The sequence below is a fragment of the Camelus ferus genome, chromosome 3 (genome assembly GCF_009834535.1).
Source record: "Camelus ferus isolate YT-003-E chromosome 3, BCGSAC_Cfer_1.0, whole genome shotgun sequence".
Classification (NCBI taxonomy): Eukaryota; Metazoa; Chordata; class Mammalia; order Artiodactyla; family Camelidae; genus Camelus; species Camelus ferus.
Window position 1 is genome coordinate 27497767 of NC_045698.1, and position 15714 is coordinate 27513480.

The following is a 15714-nucleotide window of genomic DNA, read 5'->3' on the forward strand; positions in this document are numbered from 1 at the left end:
ACGTATATAAACCATGCTGATTACAACATAGTTAATTAAGATCATCCACTGGGTGCTCTTGAGTCACTGGTTTAACCTCTCCATTTGGCAACTGGCTCCTGTCCGGATCTTATGGAAACCAGTTATCAGGCATCTGCTTTAGGCTTCAGCGTACTTACATCCTGGAGAAACAGTTTCAAAGTTTCTTTGTTTTTAAATGCGGCCAAGGTTTACACAGCTATATAAAAGGATGATACAATTTGGTCGATGCCAAGACAGTTTTAGACGTTTTTATACAGACATGGAGGAAAGGCTGGTTATCCTGGGAGAGTTGTTTCAAGTAAGTGCTTCCTGCCATGTGCCACTCACTAAACTTTGCCAGAAGTTAGAACAGAGTATAGAAGAGAGGGAGGGAGGGAGGGAGGGAGAGAAGAGAATGTTAAGCAAAACCCAAACCAAACCAAACCAAAAACCCCCTTGCAATGTACCTAACTGTCCATGTCCAGGCGTGTGATCTTTGTGGGGGAATGGCCCTCGCACCTGCATCCTGGCCAAGGCGATTCATAATTAGTTATGTCACTAATATCCAGGTCTCTCCGTGTTTCCCCACTCTTCTTTTTTTAATTGAAGTATAGTCAGTTTACAATGTTGTGTCAATTTCTGGTGTACAGCATCATAGTTCAGTCATACATATACATACATATATTCATTTTCATTTTTGTTTTTTGGTGGTAGGTTTTGTTTTTATTGAAGTATAGTCAGTTACAAGTGTCAGTTAGTTTCTGGTGCACAGCATAATGTCCCAGTCGTGCATATATATACACATATACTCATTTTCATATTCTTTTTCATTATAAGTTACTACAAGATACTGAATATAGTTCCCTGTGCTATTTCCCCCTCTTCTTGAGACGCTCATCCCCTACATATTGTTCTAATACATAGGACATTTTCTCTTCTGCATCCTCCCCAGGGTATTAATGGCTCAGTTAAACTGTCACCACTAACAGAAAACCTGAATTCAATCTCAGACCTACTCATGAACGAAGTTTTGCTCTCAAAACCTACTTGCTTTGAGCTTTTAGAGCAGAGCATTCTTTAGTTACGAAAGCTTTCTAACCAAAGCAGCAAAAGGTCTTCAAACTTGGGTTAGGAATGTTTTTGTTTCCAGAGTGAGAAAGATTTTCCAAATGGGATTCAGGGGCTGATGGAGCAAGGCAGTCTATCTGAAATTTTCTCAGGATTGGAGCCTGGTGTTACTTGACTCCGCTGTCATCAGGAACACTAGTCATCTTGTCACGAACACATAAGGCGTGCTCACAGAGAGTGGTGGGCTTCCGAAAGGGTCAGCTTACTAAATTCACCTGCTTGTTTTTGAGGGGAGGAAGCTGGGTACAAAAATAGTAATTATTAAAATTGGGAAGATTGCAGTCTGTGATGGTAGAGACTAAAACTCAGGCATACCACCTCTGATCCAGCACCCTGTCCTCCTGTTCTGTCTCCTGGGCATCAAGGAACAGAACTATACTTTTTTATTGGAATATTGACTCGAATATCTATTTTACATATACAGAAATTGGGCTTCACTTACACTAAAGAATATGCATATAGGCAGACCTCAGGGAGTTTGGTTCCAGACCATTGTGATAAAGGAAATATGGCAAAAAAGTGAGTAACATAAATTTTTTGGTTTCCCAGTGCATATAAATGTTATGTTTATACTATATAGTATAACATAATATATAGTAGCCCATTAAGTATATAATAGCATTAGGTCTAAAAAAAATGAACATATAACTTAATTAAAAAATACTTTATTGTTAAAAAATGCTAACCATCATCAGAGCCTGCAGTGAGTCATAATCTTTTTTGCAATAGTAACACTAAAGATCACCAATCACAGATCACCATAATAAATATAATAATAATTAAAAAGTTTGGAATATTGCAAGAAACACCAAAATGCGACACAGGGACATGAAGTGAGAAAATGCTATTGGAAAAATGGCACTGGTGGGCTTGCTTGATACAGGGCTGCCCCAAACCTTTAATTTGTTAAAAAACAAAACAATTCAATACCTGTGAAGCACAGTGAAGTGACATGCAATAAAACAAGATCTGCCTGTGTTCCTTTCACAACTGATCAAGGGAAACGTTCTCTTAGATTCTATGAGACAGGCTGCTAGAGGTGGGTTGAGTTTGAACAAAATTATTGCTAGCATTTTAAAACAAGTCATTTAAATTTTATTAACTGAAGCCAGTCACTCATAATTTACACCACTTGGATGTGCAAACTGGGTAGAATTTTATCATCTTTAATGGCAGATGACTTGACTTTCCTTAGGAAAATGTGTGGCTTTCGTCATAACAGCAGAGGTGGTATTAGTGGGAATACTGGCAAAAGAGACAAATATATTTGCCAAGAATGAAAGGCTTTCCCAGTGTCTACTTAGGCCAGGCTGCATTCCCATCATGCATTGTGTTTCCAGGATGCTTAAGGCTCTGCTGGAGAAAGTAGAGGCAGAAGGTAAAGAAAAAGAAAGTGTGCTGGGATTTCAAAATTGTAGAACAGATAAACAAGATTAAACTGTACAGCACAGGGAAATATATACAAGATCTTGCGGTAGCTCACAGAGAAAGGAATGTGACAATGAATATGTATATGTTCATGTATAATTGAAAAATTGTGCTCTACACTGGAATTTGACACAACATTGTAAAATGACTATAAATCAATAAAAAATGTTAAAAAAAAAAAAAAAGAAAAAGAAAGTGTGGGTGTAAGAAGTTCATCCTTATCACCTTCTGATGCTAGATTAAAACACAGGGCAGGGAGTCAAAGCTCAGCTTTCTACAGGACCCCTTCCCCACCCCCAGTTCTCCAGGGGAGACAGTGTCCCAGCTGGGTCCAGCAGAAGCCAGACCTACAACCTTCCAGGGTTCGGCTGAGGATCCCTGCTGGTGGACAGGGCTATACTGTAGGGCTCAGTTTGAGTCCCATGTCCAAACTTGGAAGAATCATCAGTATTCTGCACTTGTATACCCCAAGGCCTCAACAGGGGCATCTAGCCAAAAAGCTTCACTTCGTCTGAATAAATTAACAGTTATAGGGTCCAGCTGTATTTTCAGGCTGACTTGTTAAATGTTGGCTGTAAAAATTCTTCAGGGCATTGATATTAGGCTACAAAGCTCTGTGATGTGATCTGGTCAGAGGCGTTGCTTGCTAGCTCTCTCTCCTTCTGCAGGAAAATCACCAACCAGCTCCAGCTGGGGATACAGGCCAAAGTGGTAGGGGAAAGAGACATCAGGTGCTTAGAGAGAGTTTTTTGAGAGTATGAACACAAGCAGAGACCTGAAACAAGTTGCCTTCTCATACCTGCAGGGATTTTAGCCACTAAGCAGTTTGCCACCATACTCCAGATAGGACTGGACAGATTTAATGTGATAAAACCAAAATATTTTCCTTTATATATAAAAAAAAAACCAGCAGAAGAACAAAAAAACAAGCAAACAAAAAAAGAGTCCTGATGATCGACTCAGCAGGAGGCAGAGAAAACCAATATCCCTGGACAAATTTTATAAAATCGGGAAGAGAATCCATCTCTCTCCATCCAGAGCCCCCCTCAACCCCCACCCAAGACAGAGTCTATTTGGAGCCTGTAGAGGTGCCAAGAAGTAGAAGAACAAAGAGAGTCCCCAGCAGGAAAGCAAAGACTATTATCGGGGTTTCTGAAGACTGTCCCACAAAAGCAGAAAAATGCGGGAGGCTGTGGACAGACAGTAGTGGGGCCAGCTCTCAGCTCTTCCTGCCACAGGGTGGCTCGGTGGCTTACATAAGCTCAGGACACATTGATGAATGACAGCACCTGCACATCTCATGTCTCTGGTAAAATTTCATCTTTTCCCTTATTTCTGGGTTCTTTTCTGCTTCAGATGTCTACAACTTATCTTCTCACTCTACTAAGACATTCAACTAGCCAAAATGTCAGCAAGGAGCAGCTAAGGCTTCAGTATTCAGAGGCCAATCAGGATATATGCCCGTCCCACACCCACCGTATGCCCAGGAACAGAACTGGGCTCAGAGCCTGGGACTTTCATTCAATGACTTACACTTGCTTCAGACTTAACTTATAGCCCTTTTGGGGTGTCTAGCAGTTTAACAGGGGATAGGGCTTCAATTTAGTAATGGCAAACTGCATGGAGGACATGCATAGTGCTACTTTTTTCAAACAGAGACAATGGACAAGTCTCTCTTGTCTTAACCTTGTTTCTCCAGCGAAGCTGGTCTGAGCTTCTGAATCCCTTACAGTTGTCTTCCATGAAACCCTTACCAGCTGGTTCGGGTAAGTGCAATATTAAACGCAGATTTCTTCTCACATGCCAACTTAAGGAGCCAAACTTCAGTTACGAGTAGAGAGTACCACAGGGAAGTAAAAGTGGGAGAAGGCTCCTGAGGCTGCTCAAATCTTATGCCCCAGGAACCTCTATGAATGTGAAGTGCTTCCTCCTATGACTTGTCATCTTATGAGTGAAAGCAACGCCGCCAAACCCAACTCCATCTCTAGGCACCTACCTAGACCTGCAAGGGGCCCCGCTGGGGCAGAAGCACTTGCTTTGAAGAGATCCAGAGGGTTGGTCTGTAGGGTTGCAGGTTGTCCTGTAGACATCTGGCCTGGAGGTTCTGAGACAGGAGGAGCAAAGATGTCGGATGCAAGTAAGTCTTTTGCTGGAGACTGACAGGGCAGAGAGGGGACACAGAGGAGTTAGTAACAGTGAAATTCAGCTCTGTTCTCTATCCTACTGTGCACCTCCAACTTGAAAACACAAAAAGAAAAACTTCTCCTTGTTACTGATAAATAACTACAAAAACCCAAAAAGACCAAAAAAAAAAAAAAAAAAGACACATATTCCTGGCAATAGACAGAATATTGGGTCTTGGTGACTGATGCAATGGTGGATTCTCAAAGTGAAATCTGTTTTGCTCATTTACACATTTGTTTCTGTCTGGTCTCAACAGCTAAAAGCTTGAAGCTGGGAAAGGACAACTGTAAGTAAGGAGCCTAAATATTTTGATCATTCTCCTGGACTTAAATCATTCTGCATAAAGATGATACAGTAGACAAATCATTAGGCCAGTCTGCCTATTCCAGTGAGATTTTTTTAAAATGAAACTTATATAAACCACATTTTAAACTGCTTTTGAATGAAGTGGTAATAGTAAACATAAACGTTTCTGTCAAGACAAGGGATCATTTGGTTAGCATTTAATAGAGGAGACAAACTCGAGGATTTTACACCACCACCTGGGACATTAATGCAAAACAAGGGGTGTGTGGGGATGTGTGTTAGTATGGGGAAGGTACGAAGTGAATCACAAGGACCCTTGCCCGCCCCTCCCAGAACATGACAATCAGACTTACCAGAGGTACAGACGCAGAGCAGCATTAAAAATGGAAAAACTTGTGTTTAGTTAACAGTAAGTGACAAGACATGCAAACGGAAAGCAGGGTGTGACAAACACTGCTGAGTGAGAAGCTTAACAAGGATGATGATTAGAAGAAAGTACTCCTGGAGAGCGATGCGCCTTATCCCACCTTCTATGTCACAGCCACACAGGAAACTACAAGAGCAGCAGGAAAGAGAGCTTGCATCACACCACCCTTTGGTACCGAACATGCATTCTGCCAATGGATATGTGGAGCAGACAATTCACCTTAGCAGTCCTTCTGCCTCTTCCTGGTTTGGTGCTTTGTGGAGGTGGGATAATGGCTATGGAGTCATGTGGTGAGGACTGGACAGAGCTTTCCAAGTCCTGCTTTACGCCATTCGGCACGGGCAGTCCTTTGGGAGGGCTTCCCACAAAAGGGTTCGGGGAGGATTTGATATGGAAGCCGTTCTGTTCTCTTTCAGATACCCCATTGTGAGTTCTCACTGCTGGCTGTGTCTGCATACTTGATAAGGGCCACGGGCCTGCCTGAGCTTCCTGTTTGCCAGTCCGGTTAGAGATCTGGTCAAATTGCTGACCAAAGTAATCAACATCCCCATTCAGAGGCCCGTTACTCAGAGAGGTAGACGAGCTACTCAAATTCTCTTTCTTCTGATCTGGAGATTTGAGAGAATCAGACGAAGAAGGTGTCGATTGGTCTGGTTGTGCAAAAGGATCGTCACGGAAAGGATCAGGATTAGGGGTGGGAAAGAAGTTGAGATTGGCAGAAAAGGCATTTTCAGGCAAGAAAGATGCCTGAGGCTTTGGTCGAGGAAGAGAGCAGGAGGTGATCCCATTTGTTAAGAACAGATTTTCTCTTAAAGAATTCTGATTGGTGTCGATTTCAGAGTTTAGATCCACTAACAGGATATCTTTGCTTTCCTATCACATTTGGAAAGAAAAAAAAAAAAGAGAGTGTTAGTCCATATTGTGACTTCAAATAAGAAAGCTACATAAGATGACCAGGATTATCAACAGTTCCATTAGATTTTGGTCTTACTGGGTGACCATTACCTTCTCCAACCACATCCTTGAGTGCACTTACTAGTTGTAGAATAGGTCCTCCCTGCCCCACTAGGCCCTTTGAGTTAAGCCTCAGCTTTATTGGCCCGTCATTAAGTGAAATCTTACTGTTGTTTGCTTTATTCATGTCTCATCTCACACTTTCAGACTGGCTGAGTTCATAATCGTCATTGTTTCAGTTCATGCCCTGAGTCTTAAAGGGGATTGATTGTGAGTCACTCTAAGTGACTAACTAACTGAGCTTGAAAATAAAAAATGACCTCAGAGGCCCATTTCCTACTGATGTACAGTCCCTTCTGTTGTACCCCTAGAGTCACATAACATCACCTCTCTGAATGAGCAAATTCACTCGCTAATATATTCATATTTCATAGTTCTGGATGTAATAAAGTTTAAGGACAAATGTATTTCCCTATAATTGGTCTTTCTTCAAGGGAGGGCAAAAAAGATTTTTCCCTCATACCAGAGCCTGTCGGATACACCTCTTTAAATACTTAACGATCCTTTGGAAGGTGTTGCCAAGTTGAACCTCTCATCCTCATCGACCCAATCTCTTCTCTGGACATACCCTTCTGTCTATGCCTTTCTCAAAATACTGATATAATCTAACAGATCACATTAACCTCTCATATTTGTACTTTTTTTCAGAACATGGTTTGGAGTCACCTGTGTTGTGACAGTAATCTCATCTACTTAGTGGATAAATTCAACAAGTCTTTAATTCATCTTTAATTTATGTATAATCTCATCTTTAATTTATGTGTAAGGTGGAGATGTCCATTTGAGACATAATTTGAAAGACATACAAAATGCATAACTCTACAAATTCTATTCCTTCTCTATCATGTTTTAGACATGTTAATTATTTGGATTCTCAATTGTTAGATAAGACATCCTTCTCAGCATAAAAGCAGCAAACTTGATAAATCTGACATGTCTTCATTCAGGCCAATGACGCAGCTAATTAGGACTCACCCTGCGAGGTAGCTGTCATACTGACAGACCTTCCTTCTGATTGAATTTGATCAATTAAATCCTTGGCTATGCTAGCCACAGAAGAATATAAACAATAAAAACCACCCAGCTGAAATGAAAGTTAGTTTTCTAGCATTACCCTGGGAAGATTATGAAATATTTTGGTCACTGGGGCAATGATCATGACAGTGATCAAGGGAATATGAAATTCTCAACCTAGTAAATAAAAAGGAAGACTGAACAGGCCCCCTTGGCTTTAAGAATAAATTTTTTAAAAGTTCAGATCCTAAATCAGACCTAATTGGTATTCTATCTTTTGGCTTCCTTTACTGTTAGGTATAAAGACCCAGTTTTAAAAAGCCAGCTTTTCTCTTTATAACCAGAAGAACTTATCAGAGAGAGTTTGTGAAAAAAAAAAAAAAAAAAACTTAAAAAAATCAAAGAATTTGATTGGAAATTTTCTTAATGTAGGGAACTTTAACAATCAAAAAAATCAAAAGGTAGGACAAAATGTATTACAAAAGCTTGTGATTGCAGTATTTATTCATTTATTATGAGCCACCTCTGGGTTAGAACAGTTGAGTGTTCACAGCTGGTGAGTTCTCCTTCAAATACTTCAGAAGAACTTCTTAGGACACCAAACAGGAGCCACAATGTTAGACTTCTGAATAGTCACCCTATAAGTAAAATGTATAAGGCTCTCCTCAGACTGAGTTTGTTGGAACCCAAGATTAAGAGTCTAGTTCATAGCCCACAACTGAAAGATGGAAGACTCGTCATCCACCCCCTCAGTCAGCGAGCGCTTCATTAACTCTTTGTTGGACTGTAAACACTGCATCCACTTGGCCACCACGTGAGCATCTGAGAGGCAAGAACTAGCAACATGAACGTGAAATACAGTCCCTGCTCTTAAGGGGTTCCAGAAAGAGGGGCAAGAGGGCAACCACGGAAGTGTCTGCACAGGCAAGGTTTTAAATTCTGAGTTCCATAGAGTAGCTCTTCTCCAGGGAGCTCATCCTCCCTAACCATTCCAGCCTGCCAAATCCTGGACCTCCCTACACAAAGCCTTCGGTGGCTTCTTGCTACTCCCTATATTAAAATAATCTTCATTAGCCAGACTTTCAAAATGACCCACAATGGGACCTCACTTACTTTTAGCCTAGCTACTCTCTTTTTCTTGCATACTTCAAAGACCCAGTGCAAGTTCAGATCCTTTACAAAACCTTTTCCCATTGATCCTTCTATTCCAGCTTCACCTGTGCCCACCATGGCATCTTATGTGTACATAACACTGTGCTTTGTGCCCCAATCCCATTCCTGTCCCAGATTTGATGGGAGACCTGCACCTTAAATTCTTTTCATAAAAAGCATGCTTTCAAATGGTCAAGTTTTTAAAGTTAGAGACCAAGTCTTTTTGTTCCTTTTTCTTTTCCTTTCTTTTTTTTTCCTTTTTGGAGATAGATACAGTATGGAAGAATATTCCAGTGGTTTTTTGATGAAAATTATGCTCTCAGGGATGCCACTTAGTTTGCAACATGAGCTGTATTTGAAATGCGTAAGACTGTTTTGTATAAATGTTGGGGAAGGGGCAGACAGGTCAGGGAAGCACTAATGAAGTCTAGGTAATTTGGATTTCTGCTTCTCTTCATCTCTGCCAGAGCAACTGTTGTGAGATTTCAAAAGTTTTAAACATGCTGGTTTTATCAAGTAGAGATAAATCTGTTTTGTGACCTATGAATATGGAGCCAGTATGTAAGAAGACACTGGCGAAGTCTAACCAGCACATAATTAGCATTATTAGCATTCTCTTCCTTAGCAGATACTTTGATGGTATTTATCATTTTAACTTATTGTTAGTTTAACTAAAGCTTGCATTTTATTTCTATAAACCAAAAATTCTTAGAATGCACCAAGTCTAATATAAATGAGACTCAAGATTATTAATGTTTTTCATTTCCTTTTTCAGAACTTTCTAGACATCTACAGAAGCAGATTAAACAGTCAGCACTTCCTTGCCTATCCCACTGGGATTCTACTTCACAGCTTGAGGATTTTGATCTCTTTCAATATACTAATTGTTTGAACATCAGTTATACTTGGGAAGAAGGTCATTCAGACATCAACTTACTCTGGAAGACAGTTACTAATGGAGGAAGGGGCAGAGTTGCCTAGAAATCAAAAAACCTCTGAGCTAGGATGGACCTTTCAGGATTATCAAATCTGATATTTCAAAAAGTTTATCCTTACAAGGGTAACAAACATTATGAGGAGCGGAAGGTTTTATAGACAAATGAATTAGGATTCGCTACTTGAAAGAACATTAAACAGGCTTCTTGACTGCAGGCTTTTTAGGGCCTCTGAAAACACTGTGAATCTCACAGAGTTGGGAGCAGAGTGTCTAGAGCTTCTGCTCCTCTCAGTTTCACTGCGCCTGGGCATTTGACATGAAATTTCATAGGCCTGCCATGGTCTGCACCACTCTGGCAAGTGAGAGTCTTACCCAGTTCTTGGTCTGCTGCTGCTCTCATTCCTGTGCCCTCCTCGGTCACAGAGGCTGGCGGGATAATCCCCTGGTATGACACTCCTAGATGGACACCCTCCCCGCGCTTCTCGACTGGTGTCCTTCCTGTCTGGTCATTGCCGTCTCATCTTTAATGTTCAAGTCCAGAAACTCACTCACTCAGAGGCATTATCTTAACCTCTAAACTAGATAAATACCTTGTAAATAACGTCAACCAGTAGCCTTTGTGCTTAGTTTTAATGTTGGTTTCTCTGCTAGACAGTAAACTCCATGATATCATTAACACTGTGAATCTCACTTCTGTGCCCTGCAAATAGCAAGTACTGAAGAAGTTGTTAAGTAAATAGAGGAAGTTGTAAGATGTCATTCAAAATTGTGAGTAATTTCACTTGAGGCCCATTTTGGAAGGTTTGAGACAGGCTTAAGCCTTGAATCTGGACCTCTGCTTCGGTAAATGAGGGGTTTTTTGAATTCCTATTTTCTTTATCTGTAAAGGGAAACACTGCTCCATTCTCACAGATGGATCAGTGAATACTAAGAAGACTGGATACACTATAATATCCTGTAAAGAATGAGCAACACTTTTTTTTTTGAACAAAGACAAGCTTTGGTTAAACATAACTAAGCCTCTTGTTTGTTTTAGGTCTTACTTTATACCGAGCTTATGCTGCTAAATAGCAAAAGAAACAATAGAAAAAAAAAAAAAAAAGAAGAGGAGGCCAGGAGACTTTATAATTAATCACCTAACAAACATACTTTCTTCAGGTAGGCTTATACCAAGAATTAATATTCAGTTCCTCCTTCTGATCCTAAGTAATACCAAGACGGACTACGTTGTCTGAGCCATCGCTCAGATTTAACCTTTAAGCAATATTAATGTATCTGAATTGGTGCTGATAGGCTTCCATGGTGACTTAAGATGCAAATTTGTTCTAATAGCCATTTACATTTTTGCAGGAAAAATCAGCAGTCACCTTCCAAGTATCAATGAGATGCTCAAGATTTCTGGTTAATTGCCAATTTGAGTTATAGACGTCATTTCCATTACATTGCAAATTTAAAAACAAACACTTACTGTTGGACTACTTAGGTCAGGAGGTGTAGACATGTCCCCAAACAAATCCATCTGGTCAACACCCTTAAAAAAGTATTTGAATTAGATTCAGATGTGTCTATTAAAAAAGATCACTTTGTATATTGTTGCAATTGTTTCCTAAAGTTTAGGAAAACAGTTGTCACAATTGGATTTTCACTTAACTAATACAGATTTGATATTAGGTTATTTAGGTCAAGAAGTGTAGACGTCCTCAAACAAATTCATCTGATCCACACTCTTAAAAAAGTATTTGGATTAGATTTAGAAGTGTTTATTTAAAAGATTACTTTGTATATTAACATAAATATTATACTACTGTTTAGGGAAAGAGTTGTCACAATTGGATTCTCATACAGGTTCAATACAGATTTGGCTGAGCAACATTTTTAGGAAGTAGAACCTGTGTTAAGGTAAGTAAGAATCATAAAAAATCACATACATACCAGTTTCAGTTTGCAAGCTTGGTCATCAAGATTCATTAGGGGCTCACTCCCATTCTGAAAAGACGGCAAATGGTAAAGGTTTAGTTGGTGAGTTTTTCCTACACAATTTAATTTCCTAGTGTACTGACTTGCTGAGCAGTTATGATTTGGGCACTAATCATTCAACTGTACATCTTCTGTGATCAGATGGGTCATGAACACGTAGTAATAAACCAGAAGGGAAGCATGCTCGGGCAGGTGGCCAACAAGGGCTTACACACATCACACGTGCAATTCACCAGAAGTAAAGATGCTGTTTTACCTCTACTGCTTTGTTGGCTTCTTCCATCTAAAGAGAAAGACACAAATTCAATGATCTTAGTAAATAACAGTTAGAGCGAGTTAAATAAAGAAACAAATATACCTTCGGGTTCATGGGCATAGAGCAAGAGAGCATCTTGCATATTTTTTCTGCCCTACGTCCCCCTCCCACTTGCATATCAACACTGGATTTGGACAGAGTTACTGGGCTTGGTAGTCCTGTATTGTCCTTGGAATCAGTGTGAAGCTTGTGGGGAGAAAAAGTAAGTGTCAGGGACTAGAAATCAGAAGGGCCTAACTGGAACATCCATCCACTGCCCTGTTAAGAACAGACAATGCATTTCTACACTTTCTATATTTTGAAGAGTCACAGAGAAGCCAACTCTCCAGACAGGCCACCTGTTCACATAATGTTCAGACACAGTCTTGAATATTGTCTTAAGTTTAATAGAGCCTGTATTGGGTAGTACTTGCCTTTTTCTTTTCTTCTTCTTTTTTCTTTACATTATAGATAACTTGGAAAAGGTCTTTAAGATCAACGACTAATGGCTCAGCCTGAAGCAAGAGAAAGCATCTTTATCAGCATTTTAATCTGACTATTTTCTTCCTTTTGTCCCCTATCAGTTCTGATTAGTACCATTTTCTTCCTTTCTCTTAAAGCTCCTTGCTACCCTCCTCTGGTTGTGGAACATCACCACCACCTCAATCCCCACCCCCAGATTCATAAAGGATGTGGATAAAACAAGACACATCATGATAATTTTCCAAGTCCCTTCAGGATTTCTGGCAATAATTCACTATTGTCTAGAGTCAGCAGTGACCTTATGAGAAAGTCCACGTTAACAATCCTTGTGCCACACACTACATGGGTATCAATGACATTTTAAAAATATTCTTTAGACCAATTACAGAGAGTCATCCTCTGAAATATTGTTCAGTCCTCCTACAGCCAATTGTTTTCCAGCAAGCTCTCTAGTTGAGTGACAGACTCTGTTATGCTCAAGTCCCCCTCCAGGTATCCCTCAAGGCTGAGAGCTTACCTGTTGTCCCGTTTTTATGGCAAAAAACTGGTGTTGGCCCTCTCCTCCACACACATAACCGAATGCCCGATTGTCTGTCACATCACGGGCAATGAAAGAAATCTTATTTACTGGATGTTCATGCTCTATTACCTAAAAAAGAGCATAAAAATAATTTATTGAGAAAACTAGAATCTATTTGTAGGTTAGCATAACTAAGCATCAGATACCTAGGCATATGTGAAAAGGCGAAAACATTTAAAGAAAGAATTGCTCACTCCTGGGGGAAAGCTACAGCTACATATATCCTTGCCAGAAAGGGCTCCAAAGAAAACAAACAAAGAAACAAACAAAAAAACCCAACAACAAAGAGTAGAAAACCAAAATGCGAAGAATGATGCTTGAAATACTGGTACTTGATTATCTCTGTCCCACAGATATGATGCCCTATAGCAAGGAAGGACTGAGGATTAGGAGACCAGGAATTCCTAAAGTGAAGACAGGGCATATAACCTCTAAGCATTCCAAGTAGGTCTCCCTTCCCTCCTCAAAGACAAGCTCAAGTGAACAGCAGAACTAAGCTGGAGGAGTGTTCACAAGGACCCTTTGACGATGGCTCACAGTGGCCACAGAACCATTCTAAGTATCATTGGCACGACTCAGTATTCTCAGTACGTTCTGGAAGTCACCAAATGCTGTCATCAAGTGTTTGTCAACCTGCACATAGATGTCCACGTCCTTATCCAGGAGCTTCAGGCAGCAGGGGTTTACTGGTGTGGTAGTCCCTTTGCCTCTATTGCCTGCCCCACTTTCTCTTGATCCTCTCAAGTAAACCGTAGGGCTCAACTCTTCAGGGATATTTCTAAGTGTTTAAAATTTGTCTTGGCTTTTGTTTCCAAATGCCCTGAAAAGTTTATACAGGCATCTTAGAAGGTTTGGGAATGAGAGACTGCTTGTGAGGGAAACCTGCCACCAGTCTTGGGTGAGTTTGGGAAAACAGGAGTTGAAAGATAAGGGACGATGGAGTGCATGAGGACCAGCAAGCTGAGCGAGCATGTACCAGGGCTCCGGGGCCCTAAGTCTGACCAATGATTCTGAATTTTAGATACGGGAACCTCTAGGAAGGGCAGAATAGTAACTGGGGGTTTCCCCACAGTATCTTGGTAAAATATTGTGCAGCAATGAAAAACACTCTAAGTGGATGAATTGTATGATGTTACACTGAGGAGAGAAAAACATCCCAGAAGACTTGAACTATAATAGCTTTTTGATGAGACTCAAACAAAGAAAAAATAAACAAGGTTTTTCATGATAGAACAACAACAGTATCCACCCCCCACCAAAACAATGAGCAAGTTTACATCTGTAGGGTAAGGAGGAAGGGAAAAGAGAGGAGGAAAAAAGGTAGATGTATTGCAAATAATAGTCGGTGTATCGTTAGCCAGTAAGTTCACATGTGACCAATATATTAAGATGGGACCCACATATAGATGTATGATAGTGTCACAAGCCGGGGTTAGGAATAGTCTAGTGCTGTGTATCTCGGTCCAGAAAATACCCAAGTGATATTTACAGCATACTTGTGTTTATGGTCTTGAGCTTCACATCGATTAGAGGAAATCAATTTCAAAATAAAGTATCTTGACTCCTCACCGCCCACCCTATCTGTTTTCTGCCTGTTACTTCTGGAGAAGTGCAGTAATGTGCACTATTCTTTTTCCTACAGAATTTTGAAAAGGAAAAGGAGGAGCTAAAACTTAAGCCACAAATTATGTGTCAGACTCAGGTGGTCAGAAAGGTGTCAGTGAAAGTGAATTCTTACCCCAGTTTTCTCATCAATTATTTTTATCCCGGAAAGAGAAATGTTGACCCAGATTCTCTGTTTGTGTTGTCCCTGAGACCGGCCAGCCGCCGCCATTCCCTGAGAAAATTAGAAAAACAAGAAAAATTAGTTACAAGTACCCTATGATGCTTCTGATTCCAAAGTTTTAAAAGACAGTCAGCTTTGTTTTCAGCTTGGTTTACCATCCATGAAAGGATTAGGCATCTTTCATAAGAAACAGCAGAGTAGAATAGAAGATATTGAGCCAGGAGATCACTAGTTAGCTATGTGAACTCAGACAAGTCCTTCCAATCCCCTTGGCCTCAGAATAGTCACTGGCAAATACAAGAAGACTGAACTAGAAGATCTGCAAACATCTTCCTTCTGGGCCTTGTCTTATTTAACCAGTATTATTTCCTTAATTAGGTTTACATTGCAGCAGCATTAGAATTTAAAAATTGAAAGAAAAAAAATAAAAACACAAACCCAAAGGGCGAACACTAAAGAAAGCTAGTTTCCAAGAAGAGTCCTGAATTTTACCTGTATACCTCCAGGCTTTAAAATGTGGTTTGTTCAAAGTAAAAGGCATTGGAGTCCTGATATACTTGATTAAATCAAGTCTCTAAAGCAATAGGCAAAATAGCAAACAAACTGATGGTTTCTCATAAATCGGGGCACTGCTGGATCAGTAATGTGATCAGAAAAGTTCTTCTTTCCAATCATTGGGATGTAGGTTAATACAAACTTCCCATTTCATTTCCTCTGTTGGACGTTTATTTACGATACAGACAAAGCACACTTTCCCCTTCTACCTTCAGTTTCATCATAGAGTCTTGGCTCATTTTATCCCCTCTTGCATCTGGCACATCATCAATGCCGATCAGCTTGGCCTTGTATTTCACACCATCACCTTTGAATCTGGCCAAGAGATACTCATCTGTCTTTTCAGGGCCTGAGAAAAGAAAGAAATAGAGGATGAAGTTTATAAGTGCACTAAAATAGCCCCAGGTATGACCAAATATGCTCCCAGATCTCCAAATCTGAGCAGTAG

At 40.2% G+C, this 15714-nt stretch overlaps 1 protein-coding gene across 7 annotated transcripts in view; it reads right to left on the minus strand.

Annotated features, from left to right (window-relative positions):
- Positions 1-15714, minus strand: part of DAB2 (DAB adaptor protein 2) — a 162702-nt gene that overhangs the window by 6256 nt on the left and 140732 nt on the right. For 4 of the 7 annotated variants that reach the window (XM_014559663.2, XM_014559662.2, XM_006185153.3 and 1 more), the window contains 9 exons: positions 15476-15615; positions 14664-14762; positions 12863-12994; positions 12297-12377; positions 11824-11850; positions 11523-11576; positions 11059-11121; positions 5693-6346; positions 4553-4712 (listed from right to left, as the gene is read on the minus strand). In XM_014559663.2, the coding sequence (XP_014415149.1) occupies positions 4553-4712; positions 5693-6346; positions 11059-11121; positions 11523-11576; positions 11824-11850; positions 12297-12377; positions 12863-12994; positions 14664-14762; positions 15476-15615 (1410 nt within the window). The remainder of the gene's footprint in view (positions 1-4552; positions 4713-5692; positions 6347-11058; positions 11122-11522; positions 11577-11823; positions 11851-12296; positions 12378-12862; positions 12995-14663; positions 14763-15475; positions 15616-15714) is intronic. The other 3 variants (XM_014559665.2, XM_014559666.2, XM_014559667.2) reach the window with 3 other exon arrangements.